Raw genomic sequence first — 17,128 nt, 5'->3', positions numbered from 1 at the left:
AGAAAGCTTGTTAATCTCTTAAAAAATTGCATGGAATAACTACTGTTAAGGTCTTCTAAGAATCCTGTCTTTGCTTTGCGCAAATGCACAGGGCTTATAACCGTTAAACAAGCGAGGAAGAACTGAATCTGCATTTGTTAACATTTGTGGTGGAGGGGAGCCTGTTTGTTTGGTATTTTTTGTTGGTGGTGGTTGGTTGGGTTTTGTTTTCTTGTTGTTGTTTGTTTGATCTTGGTTGGTTGGTTTTTTAATAGAAATTCAGCACCACGCAATGCAGAAAAAAACCCACACTCCCTTCTGTTTTGATGTAAGCTTCAGTGTTGACTAAAGTGCAGGTTTTAAGATCTGCTCTTAGGAGCAAAAATAATGTAAATGCTCTAAAAACTACACACCTAAGCCCGAACACTGCAGAAATGGGGAATACACGTTCCTGGGCTGTAGAGATTGCTCCCTTACAAGAAAAAGAGCACAACTCTCCCTACAGTTGAGGTAGGTCTCACCCTTTTTCATATTAGCATTGGTTTGTTTTCCACCCTCCTCCTTCCTGCCCTCTCAGGCATGGCAACCCAGGCAGCCAGTACAAACAGATAGGACCTTGCTATCCATCTCAGCTCCCTCCCTTTCTCTCCTTTTTGTTTATTTTTCATTGTTTTACAAGCATCAAAATGAGAACTCTGTCCAAGATGTTGCTTGTGTCAAACAGCCTGTGGCACTTGGTGAACCTGAGCACTGGGCATTCGCTTACGGCTTTCATCAAGCTGATCCTCAACTGAGGCAGCCCAGAAGGTAGAGCTAACACTCAGTGTTGTCACAAGGACAAAGTGCATGGAGAACACTGGCATCTCTCCAAAATACGCTGATGCCAAGGCTGTCCTGAGAACAGAGATCAGAAAGGAAATGGCCTTAAGAACATATGAGGTATGATTACAACAAAGTTCATGTTCACACACGAATTAACAAAAAAATAAAGATGAGTATTTAAACTCAGAATATGTCCTTTCTCTCGCCTGTCAAATCCTTCCAAGCACTTCATGTACAAAGACTGAATTTCTAATGTCCAAACACTTCTTAAGAATACAGATATTCAACCACAGCAATGACTTCATTCTTTGTTTCCCACAGCCACTCATTCACCCAGGTCAGGCTACCTGCCCAAAATACTCCACGCCAGTAGAAAAGCCAGGCCTTTGATTTTCAGATCCAAATGTTTGCTAAGTGTTCAGCCCTGAAGACATTTTCAGACAATTAGTTCAGAAGCTTTGCACAATTTAATCAGAAGTTTTAAACTCTGATTGTACAATTAAAACAGTATATTCTTGCAGTTGTAATTTATCACGCTGCTCCCGTGTCAAGTAATCTGGCCAACAAAACTGCCTGGTACCTAGGAGTGGAGAAATGAGGAGGATAATGTTCTGCAGGAAAGCAGGTCTATCTAACATTTTACAATGCTAAAAATACCCTTGGGACTTGTTCTGATATCTTGTAATTATGTGCACATATCCTGATTTATGGTGCATGTCTCCCAGCTCAAGAAAGTATGCACTCTGCCTCATATCTTGCCCTATTTATGAGTAAAATACTTGATTCTGTAATGTCATAAAAGAGAGGACAGGCTCATTGCACATGTTACTATCGATTTCATATGAGCATGGGGCATAATCTAATGATCCTTTTCAGCTGAGGATAAATATGCACAATTTAGCCTTAAACAGAGTCAGCATCAGATCATTTCAACTGCTGCCTTTGAGAAATGTGGCTGAGAAGCTAAAGACCTCCACTGTCCAGCCTCCTTCATAAGTCTGGTGGAGAATGTGGGAAAGGAGATGGAGACAAGCAAGTTGGAAAAAGGACAAGAAATGTTAGCACCTGCGTATCAAGAAACACCACTTCTTCAGGCCAAATTTGTGAATTCACGTCCCACTTCGCCCCCACCCCATCTCCACATTACCACGCTCTCCCACTGGGCAGCAATGAACAAAACAAAAAAAATCCTCTTGGCAAAGGGCTGAGGTGGTTGATAGCAAAATAGGTATGCATTTCAGTTGTGAAGACTACTGAAAACATCTTAACCAATAGGCAGATACAGCTCCTTTTCAGTTATACACAGTCTCAAAAGGAGGAGGGATGGCCTGGCTTAGACCAAGAGGGCAGATCTCCATTCCCTAAACCTGCTCTGCAGTCCTCACACAACCTTGGGCATGTGGCTGAAGTCCTCTCTGTAACAAGACATGGAAAGCAAAATAGCAACCAAACCCATAAGCAATGCTCTGAGGTTTGAGATATTAATGGTTTCCAAACAAATGTTGATCCTATGGTAAAAAAAAAAAAAAAAGTCTTATTTTAAATCATCCTTTTTTGTGTTTATATATAATTATTATTATCATTTTCAACCAGATTCCAGATGAAATAACATGTGCAAATTTAGCATTGTAACATGTTTTTCTATAGTTATTTCATGTTGGTATATAGACTGAAATGTAGCTTAAACAACTGTTTTTCCCCACATATGCAGAAGCCACAAAAGTTGATGGAAAAGCAACAACCTAATGGTAAATTTACATCTGTCCAGTTTTCTCGGGAAAGTTCACATAGGTAGATAGGCAGCCAATTTTATGAAGAATAACCTTCACGAATAGAAATAAAAAAGTGACAACTTCTTGATAAACTTTTTTTTAAACAATATAATTTGTATGATGTTCATATTTTAAACATTTTTAAGAAAATGAAAGTGGGAGGCTCGCTCATCCTGACCTCTTTCTACAAATAATCCCAGCATTCACATCTGTTACTAGTGTCTGCATTGCTGCTAAAGTAAAATGTTTGGTTTTGTTGGGAGGGAGTGGGAGGGGAGCACTCCACTAACATTTTTTTAATGTTCCTTATTTCAGAAGACTCATCTACTTAAACAGCCTAGGGCTCTATTACGTCATGCATCAGATGCAGCCTAGAAATAATTTTATTCATCCAACGCCATTGAGGTGCTGTGACAGTGAGGAACAAAACCCAGATTTCTTGAGACACGATCCAACATTTTAACGACAATCAATACCTTCCTCCTTCTACAAGTGAACTCCCTGATTATTAGCAACCTTGATGAATGGCAAGCTGAACACTGGATTGGGTGAAGTACTAGGCATTGCCTCTGCTGCCAATGTTTTGCTGAACTGGATGCAGAAAAGCAGGAGTAGATATTTTTAATTATCTCACTTTGACTAGACCATGGAAATAAAGTTCTCAGCAGGAGCCTGTCAAAGCAAATGTGTAACTCAGAAAGAGAATAAATTAAAAGGAAGGGGCAGGGTGGGGTGCAAATATTCTGAAGAGCAGATAGGAGGATTTAATTCTTTGGTTTCTGTGCAAAATCTTACAAGATTATCTTGAGGAGAAATGAACAAACATTCTTCAACTACATAGTTACATGGAGGCAAGGAGATACTGCAGCTAAGTGTGATGCATCTTTTCAATACTCAGTACTCACTGTTTACTAATGGTCATCATTTTGGATTAAGCAACAGAAGTAACAAGACTGTAGCTTGGTTTTCCCTCCTTCACAGGCACCACCTGACAGCCCCTCACAGAAAGTAGTGCCAGGATGGTTCAAGAGGGACCTGAATACATTGATTCAGGAATACATTTAATAAGGCACACTCTCTGTGCAAATGCCATAACCCTCAGAGCATAGCATGCTGGAGGGCAGCTTCCCTACCCTTCACAGGATGTTTGGTTTGGGGGTAGTGCAGAAGGAATGCTTCTGACCATCTCACCTGTCTCATACAGGAGCTAGTTTTTAAAAGAACTTATTTTTTGAAGCCAAATATTTCATATGATGATATGAGAAGAAGTACCACGTATTGATGTAAGCGTAGTATTACACTAAACAGACTGAAAATTACAACAGTGAAAGCAACCCTTGCTGAGCTAACTCAGGCATCCCCACATGATATGGCACTGGGCCACAGAGTCAAACTGTTCTGAACGTCTTCTAAAAAGTGAGCAATAGCAGCTACGGGGCAGCTCACCTTTTCTGAGCGTCAGCGTGAGCTCAGTTTGGCTTTCTGCACTTTCCTCACACCAGCAGTGCTGTGCCAGAGCCTTACGCACGCGCACGTGCCATCTGTCCTGGGAAGAAGAGCAGATAGAAAAGTGCTCTTGGTTTGGGGAATAAAAACAGACTTAACTGATTCTGCTTTTACCTTGAAAGTGCCACCAGGAGACTGTCCCAAGGGCTCTTCTGAGCTGGATAAAGCCTTTCTCCTGCCCAAACTCATGCTTTGGCTCCCGTGGAGCCAGCAGCTGCCACTGCCAAGAGGAAGCATAAGGCTGAAGCTCACCGGTGGCCTTCCCGCCTCCACAGCCCTTATGAAACAAGTGAGCCTTTTCAATCCTTGCCTCTGGGAGAGAGCATCTGCACAACATCAAAGGGAGCCTCTGTATTTTCATTTGTAGACAAGAACTCTAGGAGACATACAAGTTTTTTAATGTACCATTTAGATCAAATGAGATTTGACATTGTTACTAGTAGGAGCATTTTTATTTTTTCTTTCTCTAAATTGAAAGCATTCAATCTCACTGATGAACACAGTATATCTGTCACAGAAATTATTGCTCACGTAGATGATTTAGGAACTGCCCTTCGTGTACCTGAAAACCTACCTACAGAGAAAGGAAGGTGAAACTAATCTTAAGCAACATGAAGGTCAAGCACATCTTAGCAAATTAAAAATAAAGGAAGACTTCTACAGCAAATAAGAGACAAAATAAGCCATCACCACATTAAGAACTATTTTCTTTCTGCAAGGATATTCCACAACAGTCAAAATAAAAAGAGCCCCAGCTCAGAAAACCAGGAATGTAATGGCATTACTGCTTTCTAGCCATGTGGAGCCATGGCGATATTTAGCATTGCAAAGAAATGGGGCCCAACATTGGAAACCATATGGACAGGAGAGAGAGAAGGATGGACATGAGTCATTTACAGTCTCAGCAGCCCAAAACTGTCAGGAGTCTGCAATTTTTAGCTTGCAAAATATAGTACGTATTTAGCATCTGAAAAGTCTGGATTCTGTAATAAGTACCAGACTCAAAACTTAACGCGCAGAGGATATAGCCTCTTTGTAACACATTCAATAACATGGTACTTGATCGAATAAGAGCAGCCATTTAGACTTTACATATTGAGCAATAGCTCATCTACAAAATGTCAGAGGATAGAAAAAGGAAAAGAACACATTACAAAAGAATATCCAGTCCATCAGATAAGACTTAAAAGCAATATATAATATATCCAGGATTAATAACATATTAATAGCTGTGCAAACTCATACCATTCCCATTTCAATAGCTTGAGCCAAATAGGGAATGCATCTGACTTTATCTTTTCCGTAATTCTACTTTTTAACAGTTATATTGAATCAGGTCAAGCAGAACTCAAGATACTTTATTTCAAGCTTATTTCAATGGCTAGAGCAGCAATTTGAATAGGAAGCGAGAGTAGTACTGTTCTCCATAGTTTAAACTATTTTAATAGTTTAAATAAATGAAGGTTATTGAAACTGGTTTCCAGAAACGAACTTGAATCATGCAGAAATGTGCTGTTTCAATAAAGAATAGGATCAGCAGCACAGAAATGAATTACATTAAAAAGCAAAAATATGCCAAATCAGACAAAGATTTAAAACTCCAATACATCACACAGGTGATTCTCCAGTAACACATTTCCACATACACCTGTTGCACACAGGAGGTAGGAAATGAAAAGAACTGTTAATCCACACAACAATGCAACTTGATAGAAGCAGAGAAGTGACACAAGGGCTTCAGTCCTATATTTCAGAGCAGGTATTGGGCCAAAACTAGATATGGCAGCACGCAAAAGGACTAGGTAGATGATTAGAGGAGCACCACTGCAGTACATGTAGGAAAAACATTTTAAAGAAATTCCAGCACCAGAGGTTATATGTTGATGCTTCAAAGCATGATGTTTCTCAGATCACACTCTCATTATGTTTCTTTTTATAGACATAGAACCATGAAGGAAAGACCTTGCTGACTGCAGCAATTTTCTCTGCTGAGATACGCTATTGGCACTGAACTGACAGTTTTATATTAAATTAAAATACAAATCCTAAGTTATCTTCACTTAAATGCAAAAGCATATACATACTGGGCTCTCAGTGAAAAAATAAAAATAAAAATAAATAATAAATAATAAAAAAAAAAAAAAACAGAAGAAAAAAACCATACAGAACGATTTCATTTTTAGCTGCAATAACCATAGTGTTCACACAGTTATCATCTAATACTCTCAGGCCAAGATACTAGTACATCACTACATGGGATTAATGGGAAGGGTTGAGTAAACCAAGTACTGTTCTGCCATGCTGACTTACCTCTTGCTTGGAGCTAGTGTGAAGATCTCCAATGTCTCCAAGTAGTGCCCACAACCCAGCATCATCATGCAACAGAAACTTGTCCAAAATCACTGGAAAGCACGTGCCATAGTAAGCCACAAACATACACGATGGATGTAGGCATTAGGTACCCGTATTTCTTATTTCAAGCCATAACTCTAAGCCTCAAAACACACATCAACTAACCCAAGATGCCAAAATTTTCATCGCAAAATGTAAGTAGACCCCAGAATTTCCACATACAGCAGATGTGCCCAGAAACATTTCAACCCCAGGAGGTCTGAGAGATTCACATCTTTCCAAGGCCAAACCCTCATTAGGATCTTCTCCCTCCTACATCTTGCTTAAGGCAGTCAGCCCCACAGGTGTGCTTAAAACATTTTTTCTATAAGTTCCACATAAAAACACAGCAGTAAAGTTTGTCTTTAAAATCAGTTATTATCACAGTGGCAGAAGCATTATATCTTGCACTCTTTCAAGCAACTCTTCTCAGCCTCTACGTGCAGAAACCAGGTGCCTATTTCAGGAACAAGGAATGAACCTATGAGGTGGACCAAGAACCCAAAGCCCAGACATAGCAATTGTTCACGTTCTGGCCATAAAGTTCCCTTATGAACCTGCATCAAACTTGACTGGCAGCTCATTCAGTGTCTGGAGTGAAGTAAAGGGGAACAATTATACTATCTCAAATCATCATTATTGTTTCAATGATTGCATTAGCATTCTCCAAGCATAAACGTTCCACAAAACATTTCAGGCAGACATCTAATGATGGATTTTCCCAACAGAGAAAGCAATTCCTCTAAGCAATAAAACAGTCTGTGAGAAATCCTGCAGTCATAAATCTAGTATTTCTCATTACAGAATTTACATCAGCCACAAAGTGATTACTTCTAAAATTACAAACCCTTGTGGGCAGCAATATTAGTGGGTTACCAATTGCCATTCTCATGACTCGTGAGAAAAGCAAAGTTATAATAGTCTTGTAAAACACAAAATATCAAAAGAATTAATTGTCTTATTATAGACAAAGTTTAGGGCATCCACAGAACAGACATGTAGTTATTGAAGTACAAAGACCAGCAGTAAGTCCCCATGGAAACTCTCAAAGGTTACATAGGAAAGTCTGAACAACGCAGCTTTGTCACAGCTTCCCAACACACCCTCCACAAGAGCTGTCCCCACAGCAAACCCTTCACTCCCACTCACCACAGGCACCCAACAATTCCCCACATGGGAGCAAGGAGCACACAAGAAGGAAAAAGACAGAAGACAAAGAAGAAAGGGTGCATCCATGGCCGCTTTCTCCTCCTGAAAGCGAGCTTTAACTTCCCGGCCTAACCCAGCTGCTGGCCCCCACCCAGTGCCAGGAGCTTCGGGGCCCACAATGTTTGACAGGTCCCCTCCTGGGGCAGTGAAATTTCAGCTCACAACAGGTGAGGGGGGTACGTGGGGCAACGCGTGCACTGGTTTTGTCTGGCTAGCTTGGGTCTGGAGCAGACTGACTGTAGGACGTTTCAGGGAGCAGATGTCCTACAGAGCCAGTTCAGCTCACCTGTGTCTTCTTGCAGCCTTCTTTTCCCTAGATGCTGCAACCTAGCCGTGACCTGGTGCATGAGGATCAGGGAGCTCTATAAAGACCACTGGGATTAAACCAGACACATTTTAGCAAGAAAAGCCTGTCTTTCAACACCTCTCTTTGGAAGAGGTAAGTGTTACCAATTCCTTGAGAATAGGTAAGAAATTGCAAAAAGCACCTTAACAAACACAGGATTGATCGCGCAGTGAATGTAATCATAAATAAAATTAAATCCGTTTAACTCATCAGGATTCATTTTTCCACATATATTAAGAAACTTCATTGGTTTAACTGAAGAGAAAGCAGAGGAGGAGGAGGACAAGTGGATACAGCCATTTCTGCGTGACTAGAAAACAACCCACCAGTTACCAAGCCCACGAACACAACACCACCAGCACAGGTAACAGTGCTCAGGCTCCTTCACTAACTTAAATTTTAAGCAATACAGAAGGCATCCTTCAAAAAAGGCAGTGACTGCTTTAAGGGCTTTAATAGGAAGGAAAAAAAGTGTTTCATTTTTGCCCCCAGTCCTCACCAAGGCAACTGCTACCAGCAGCATCCACACTACTTGGCCTTCCAGCATGAGGGGGGGTTCAGTCTTAAGAGGTAACACCTCTGTAGGTCCAAATCTTCATCCCAGCTGTGTTTTCCACACAGGTAATTGCACTCTAAGGTACAGAGCCCACACACAGAACAACTTGCTTTTCACAACTGGGGGACTACCCAAAAACCCAGTGGTAGGCCAAGGGACAAGCATGTAGCCAGAAGACTAATCTCGACTAAATACCATGGTGGGCAACACACTGCTGTGGAGAGCTGTCCCTGTTCATCACTGTTACGTACAGTTTTTTTTGTCAGTAGGAGGCAGCCCAGGAAGGAGCAGAGAGGCTGTGCCAACTCCAGAGCAGCAATGTGGCACCCTGAGCAACACAGCCAGTCCCCGGGCACAGGCAAGGGACAGAGGAGGCAGCACGGGACATCAAATCGAAGGCAAGTAAGGTTCCAGGCACAGCACGAGCCACTTTGAACCAAGATGAGAAAGTTGCTCTTCAGCATCCTGAGTAGCAGGTTTTGGAACCAGTTCATCCTCATGTCTGCTCTGCCTGGAGCTTCTTGGGGCTTGACCAGAGCCCAGACGCAGACGGGGGTAGCCCACTGCTCGCTGCAGCTGTAGGAAGTTATTATTACTTCACTTTTACTGCAAGTCCGATCTTTGGGTTTTGTATTGCTTACTTTGCACGGTATGGTGCAAAATTTATTACAAGCAAGGTAACAGTAGCAAAAAAAAAAAAAACACTGTAAATACATGCTCGCAAAAGAAATGAAGTTTTATTACATACAAAAATATACTATAAACACATTCCCACAATTTATTACCTCATCTTCGCCATACCCTGTGCACTTCATTTTAACTATTCCGGGAGTAGCCTGGTCAGATTTTCCATGTTTATGAGAAAACTATTTTCCAACTATTTCTATTCCTTACCATAGAATGAAAAATATTCAGTATGCTTATGCTTTCTGCCCTAATAATATATTTGAAATTTATAGGGCTGTAAAATGATATCCTAGCATGGCATTAGCTATTTCAATCTTTGATCTATTGGTGCCATTTGAATGGGTGATAATCGTTTACCAGCTCAAAATACTGGCCTAGTAAAAATCACTTCAATGCTCCCATAACAAATATTTACCCTCTAGCTGTAAAACGTATTTTCTGTGGGTAAATTTTCTATTTTAATAGATGTTCACATGCTGTATTGCTCTTGTGTATCCAGTTCTACATACACCGCAACCCACAGTCTCAACCTTTCACAGTTAATTACCAAAAAAAAAAAAAAAAAGCATTTTGAGAAAAAGAGTTTAAAGGACCTTTATTTAGAGATGGATAAAAATTGATAGGTATATTATGCCTAAGTTAGCTTCACATCTCATAATTGAGAACCATCAGAAGGCAGATTTGCTCTAAATTGGGACTGTCTGAGAACTGCTGATGAGCACAGAGTGAGGCCCAAGTCCTCCCATCCCTCTCGCTTAGAGGGATGTGCCCTATGTGGTAGCGATCTCCAGAATGGTTAATTCTGATACCTTTTAACCCTGTATAATTTTCCTGTCTTCACCTTACTCCTGTTAGGTGATTATGAAAAAAAAAAAATGATTACAATCCAAAACCAGAAGTCTTGTATTTCTGCTTGGAGCACATGTATCTTTGGATTATCAGTGCAGGGAAAGTAGCTCAGCTACTGCCAGACGGACATCACCCAGGATAAAGACCGGCCATCTCCACAAGAGATTGCTTTTTGCCTCTTAAAAAGATGCTTCAAGCTGAAAAATTAGTTTTGATATGGGAGTTAAAACATTTCATCTTGAAACTGTCATAATGAAAACTTTCAATTTCCTGGACTGTTTATTAAAATATCAAAACATTGCAGTATTTTTCAAATTCTCCCCACCCCACCTCCTTAAGCAGGGAAAGAACAAACGAGAAACAAAACTGTTTGCCGCATCAGACCATAGTTCTTGAACATTCACGGTCTTTCCCTACTGTGACAAAAGACAGAAAAAAATGCATTTGTCTCCCCAGCACATTTACTACTCAACCAAGAACACCCTTCCCCTTTATTGGGGTCATGTTTGCAAACACATAGCCAAACTACCACTCTTCACCTCAACTTTTCAAAATTCTTTTTGGAGTATTTTCAGTAGTTTCCAGTAAAAAAAAAAATGAAGTTGATTTTAAGCAATTAATTTTGGCAGTTAATTAGGATAAGGAAATTCAAACTAGCATATTTTTCCAGAGAAAAAAGATCTAGCTTCACACAATGAATTCCTGGTAATAGAGACCAAACTCATGCCAACAGCATCTGGCCCAGTGCATGACTGGTCACTCTTTACTGTTGTCAGAAGATCAGGTTGTGAAATCAATCTCTGATTCCCAATTAAACCACTTCCTTCAGCTAGGAGACTTTCTGCCATATTACCAGAGAACAAATCCTGCACCTACCATGTCTTCCAGTAGCAGGAATTTACCCTCCAATGGTCTTTCTGCAGGGTCCTGTCCTTGCCTTGCAGGATGTAATTTACACCCGATACCCCAATGCAATTTAAATACACATTTTCCCCAAATTCTGCTAATTTGGCAAAAAAAAAAAAATCTTGATTTCCAAGCCGGCTTTTTAGAATGCACATAACTGAGGTGAATAAGCCTATGTTGCTACTTTTGTTTCAGGGATGAAGCACAACAATTTACAAGTAGATCTCCAGTGGGGTTTTACAGATGTGTGCTCAATTCTGTGAAACACAGAACTTTCATAAATAGCCTGGAAAAAGTTAATAAGGAAGTGAATATGCTTGCTGGAAACACTCCTTTCCTTACAGCCCCAAGTAACTTAGCAACAGTGAAACACTCAAAGAAATTTATGATACGAAGTGACTGGGTGCTAGATGCAACAGCAGATTAAATTCAAAAGAAGAAAAATGTGAAGCGGTACTCATGGGGCAGTAGGGGGTGGGAGCAGGGAATTAACTTTCCATAGAAAATAGTTGGGCCTGAGCCAACCATCACCATTCAGGATTTTGGGATTATGCTGAATAACACCGTCAAAATCTCTCAGGTATATTCCAAAATTTCACAAGGAAAATGCAATGATGGAAGTTATTAGGAAAGGACCAGAGATGAGAAAAGAGAATTTCATATAATGTGTCTTTATAAAAATACAATACTGACACTTGAATATTTCTGTATAGTTCCAGTTTGCCCTGCCCTGCTAGAAGGTGTAAGAGGAAAGGCAAAAGCTATGAAACAAATTCTGTCTGAAAGATGATTAGATAGATCACAATGCCTCAGCCTGGGTGAAGATGATGGACATTGTGATAGACATGTATACAATGACAGGTGACACAGACACAGAGGGGAAATCACTGCTCACCATCTCTTCCAACACAAGAATCAGGGTCAGAAGCAAAACTAGTAATACCAAAAGGGATGTCACTTGATCCATTGAATAATTAAAATGAGGAACCAACTGCTACAGAAATTAGGCAATAAAAATTTATGTAGTCTGGGAAGAATGAGAAGTAAGAACATTTACCAAGAGCTATAACATATAATAATGCTTCTGCTGGTCGAGGCGGTCCTGACCTACAAATCTTGAAGGGTGGGGGGCAGCATGTACCCAGGAAGTACTGCTATAATCTTGAATTGCTCTTTGCTGTTTCTTTCGTATCATCCATTCCCAGAGGGAGCTGACACAAGGCCAAATAGACTTTATTATGACAGTACTTGGGGCATTATGATACACACTTTTATGACATTAGAAAAACAAATTTCAAAAACATTCAACCTACATCACTTTTCCCGTGCTTGCAAGAATAAAGGACAGCTTTCATTAGAAAACCCACTGCTGCTAGGCTAATGCTATGACTTGAAAAAGTTCATCTTACCTGTGGGAAAGGGAAGGCAAAAGACATCAGAAAACAGAAAAAAATATGAATCAGGAATGGAGCTGACATTCACAGAGTTGCCCTGACATTGCTCTGTGTTCATGAGTGCAGCTGAGGATGTCTCAGATCATCAGTGCATGGTGCTTCACCCACTTGTGGAGTGGCTGCACAGAAATAGGTTGTTCAGAAGTTATTCTTCACAGGTGCCTTTCAGGCAAGGTTTTGCACAGTTAATTTTGATAGTAACATCCACCAGTGGAAAACTAAAAGTTGCCTCACTGTTTTTTTTCCCTGAAAAGGAGAGAGGGGATACAAAATGCAGTTTGAGAACTGTGTTTGAAATGTCTACAGCATTCATTGCTGGAAAGTGTTTTTTTCTTCCCTTTTTTTTTTCCTTGGGGGTGGGGGGAAGAGGAAGGGGGCATTTGGGGTTTGTTTGCTTTAAAAGCTCATACATTTTTTCTACTTTTGAGTGTCTTGCATACTAAAAATGAGATACAAATATGGATTTGTCTGACAATGAGAGCTTGATATGTAACATACCATTTCAGATCATGAGGGTACTACACCTACTTTGATTTCTTTAAAGAACCTCAGAGTATACTGGCTAGAGAGTGTGACATAACAGCTGCAATAGTTATAAACAACTTTTATTCTCCCCAGATAAGATTTCTCCTATGAAATTTTCCCAGTAAGAAATTTTGAAAGCTGACATGGGGTTGCTGGTTGGATTTCACTGCAAGTAAAATATATGCTGTTGTGTCATGTCCTGAACAGAAAACTGAAGCATCCTTTTTAAATTCTCAGCACTGCTAACACTTCCAACAAGTACTTCAGTATTGGTTTTGGTCTTATCTGTTTCTAACAGACAGCCTCATGCCTTGGAAATTTGACCTGAAAGAAAAATTCAGCCCCAAGTATCTGCTGTCAATTGTGCAGAAAATAGGAGATGACAGCAAAGTCACTTCTGCATGCTGAATTAGATCTCTTTCCAACATCTTCTAATGTCATTATTAGCACTCAAATACACTGTGTCAAAATGCATCTGTATAAGGAGGTGGACCGGGCAACATCAAATTTATCTCTTAGTCAATAAGACAAGATGGTTTTGATTCAGGCTTTTGAATAGGGAGAGACTCTTAACAAAAAGGATCTGTTCCACCATGAAGTCTTGTTTGTGAATGTGGATGTTATAATGGAAATGGTCAGGAAAAAAACTGAATTATGCAACTTCATTGAATTGCTAGAATCAATAGTGCAATGTGAGCTGTTAAAATACCAGTTTGAGCCTTAGTGCCTATACCCCAAATACGTCAATGATGCAATGTGAAGAGTTTCAACAGCAAGATCATCTGCAGGAAAACTACTCTTTGCTTTGGAACTAGCATTAATGCCTTAATGACAAAACCTAATTCTAATACAACCATCTAAGTGTAGGTCTAAATGTGGTTTTAGAACAGTATTCAAAGGGCAGGAGTAGGATACTGCATCTGGAAAGATGAAATTTGAATGATTTATTCAGTTTCCTTTTTCCTTCTGACAAAATGTATCCAAATAAGTGAATAATAATGCACAAAAGGCATTTAAGTGACAGAAAATAGTTCCCATAGAGTCAGCAATGTCTACCCCTGTAACACTGAGAAGGAAGAGTGCCTCATCTAAACAGCATCAGTGCCTAATAAATAGCTAAAACTACAGTAGTCATTACAGCTCTACACCCTGCGTCTGTGTGGCAAAGTTCACAAGACTAATAGAAGAGATGAAATAAATTACAGTGAAAAAGGTTTGGATTCTCATATACATGAGACTATTAACTAACCTAAAGAGAGACAAAAGGCTATTTTATTCCATTAATAAATGGATATTAATAAACTTCTCCTAAGCAACAAGACCCTTTATGTTATTTCATCTTTTTATGCTCTCTTGATATCCATTCCATTCAACTAACAGCAGGCAATTATTACTGGTAATGACAATAGAGTTTCATCCCACCTCATTAAAATTAGTTGGCTACCAAAAAACATTTATGAATGTTTAAATATTTTGGTTCTTACTGAGCATGTGAAGTGGCTGTAAGCCATTTACATCAATCATCCACAATGGAAGGGGTTATGCTCTGCCTTCTGTCCTGGAATCACAGATTGGTAACTAACATATCCTTTGTCCTGAAAAAGGTGTGTGGGGAGGGAAATAGTCAAAGTAGCACAACTCTTCCACCCGTTTGTATGATTTTTGTCTTGTGCAACAACAGAAAGTTTGCATAAATCCTAAAACCCTAATTTCTCATCTTCTTATAACACAGGAAGTTAACCACAATCAAGCACACTTTGAGTGGTATAACAGAACCCTAACAGAGAAGTATGACGACATTTCCGTTCTTCGTACACACAGTATATGTATAATATACACCAAGTTCCATCAGCCACAGCTAAGTGAACTCTTTTCTCCTCTGCTTATTTGCAAATTAAGACTCAGTGAAAGACTAAAGGGCCAATGACCAAGAGACCAGAAGGAGAAGATACATGCATATAGATGTTATCTCATAACCTCTTCCCCTTTTTTTTTCTGAATTATGAACAACTGTTTGCTTGAATGTTGCTTCCAATATTTAAAGTTTTGTCTGCTTGTCCACTTCCGTGAAAAGAGCAAACCCCCTGCTGGTTTATAGGAAGGTGTGGAAAGAGGGAGGCAGAGTTTTAACTGCTTCCCCATCTCCTCTCTAAAGCTGGGCTGGGAAAGTTGACACTATTTTTTAATCTCACCGCATGGAAACAGACCCAGCGAAGGCTGCCCCAAACCCAGCATCCTACTAAAGATTAAGATTAATCTCAAGCATAATTTGGGATAAAGAAGGGATACGTGGACAAGTCACACAGAAACATAAGGGCAAATACTTGTCACACTTACTGTTGCTCAGCAGTAGACTTTTCAGGATAATAAATTAACCACGTGTGTAAAAAATGCAAGTAGTCTTGCTCTGTATCTTCATCAATTGATACATCTTATATGATGTGAGACTGCAGGCTGACATTCCTCCAAAAACTACACCAAAGAAGATCAAAGATTTTGAAAATAAACTGGAAGATGGGCATATAAACAAGGTCACTGCTTTAGTGAAAGATGAATGTAACAAACAGGTATAGTTTTTAAAGTAGATCTTTTCAAAGACTGAGCAGGGACCAGGCACTATCCACAACTACAATGACATGGGATCATTGTTCAAAAGAAAGTGATAAATGGCTTCTTGAAGGGCAGCCTTGCATTTGGGAAGTAGAAATGGCAGAAATTACCAAGCTGATGTGTAGGTCAGAGCGTTTCTTGTATGTTCTTGTGCCCCTCCTGGGAGGGAGAGCTCAAGCACCCTCATGCCTGGGTGAGCAACTGCTTCCCTGCAACCACAGCAGAGCAGAGCTGAGTTCGGATTGCTCTATTTTGATCTCCTTTCAGGGGCTGGGAGAAGTTTTTCTACCTGATGGGCAAGTACAGTGAGTCTGCCAACAGATACAGGAGAAAGCTTTGTGAGTATTCTCAAATGCACTAATAACAAAGCTGCCTAAATAATGTACATTCATACATTTCTTTTACATATTCCTCATCAAAAGACAGGAATTAGAAAACAAAAAATAATAATAAATAAATAAAGAGCTTGAACTACAGGATTTAAAACGTAATAATCATTTCTGGAAAGGGACATATAGTTGTTAGGGCCATAAAATTAACCCAAGAAATGAACAACACGTTCTTTATTTCTCATAAAAAGCTTTTAAGTGATGAATTAGATTAAACAGACACCTTGTTTTGCCTCCCAGTAAATGGCAATAACAGTATGAACCAAGGAAAAAATGTGAAATCAAAGGATCATGCAATTTAGATTGATGAAAAAAAAAAAAAGGATTTATCACACAAGAATTGTGTGAGAAGTCCCAACCGATGCTAACAGTGCTCAGAAAAGTGCAGCTGAGCACCAGAATGCATCCTTCACCAGGGGCAGAAGCCAGCAGCTCAACAGTGACAACAAGAAACCTTGCCAGTGGTCTGTGGACAAAAAGTTATGAACTGGCTAAGTTTCAGTTGCCAAGGTTGGTGCTTCTGCCTACCTCCAAACTCAGTGGCACAGCTAATAAGCACAAGAGGCCACCCACACCCTCCCCTTACCTCCACCTGAATCCACTCTGTGAACAGACCATCTAACAAAACGGGAAAAGGGAGAAAGAAAAAGAAAGAAATGGGGGGAAAGGATGTGAAGTATCCTATATCTCTAAAAGAAATATAAAGCCTAGCAAGTAAACAACAATCCCAAAATAATGCGTATGGGTACTAAGTAAATACAGTACTTTATCTTCAGCCCAAACAGATTTCTAATTTAACAAACTCAGCAATTAAAAACCAATTGTAATGGTACACAAGATGCGTGTGTGCTTCCCTCAGCTGAGCAGGGTCAGACAGTTTCTCATTCAGGGAGTAATTAAATTTTCCTAACAATCTCACAAGGTTTCCTGCACAAAGGAGCCAGGCCTGCTTATGCTATTCACATGAGCAAATATTTTTATGGAGCAACAAAAAATGATTGAACTTTCGTTTTGCATTCGTCACACTATAGAGAAGCACAAAAAATAGTCAAAGACAATTAGAGACTGTAAAGCTATCAGAAACCCAGGAATATAATCAATTAACTCTCAATAGTGTCTATTTACTC

General features: G+C 39.8%; 1 protein-coding gene across 2 annotated transcripts in view; it reads right to left on the bottom strand.

Moving 5' to 3' along the window:
* LOC310903030 (uncharacterized protein) overlaps positions 1-17,128 on the bottom strand; it is a 277,218-nt gene that overhangs the window by 162,398 nt on the left and 97,692 nt on the right. Inside the window, exon 3 of one of the 2 annotated variants that reach the window (XM_083845548.1) lies at positions 4,020-4,119. In XM_083845548.1, coding sequence (XP_083701674.1) covers positions 4,020-4,119 — 100 coding nt within the window. Of the gene's footprint in view, positions 1-4,019; positions 4,120-8,611; positions 9,158-17,128 lie in introns of those variants that run through there. The other variant, XM_083845547.1, reaches the window with a different exon arrangement.

The sequence above is a fragment of the Anser anser genome (genome assembly GCF_964211835.1).
Source record: "Anser anser genome assembly, chromosome: 8".
NCBI classification, from domain to species: domain Eukaryota; kingdom Metazoa; phylum Chordata; class Aves; order Anseriformes; family Anatidae; genus Anser; species Anser anser.
The sequence above is the reverse complement of the archived record's forward strand: the minus strand, read 5'-3'. Positions and strand labels throughout refer to the sequence as shown.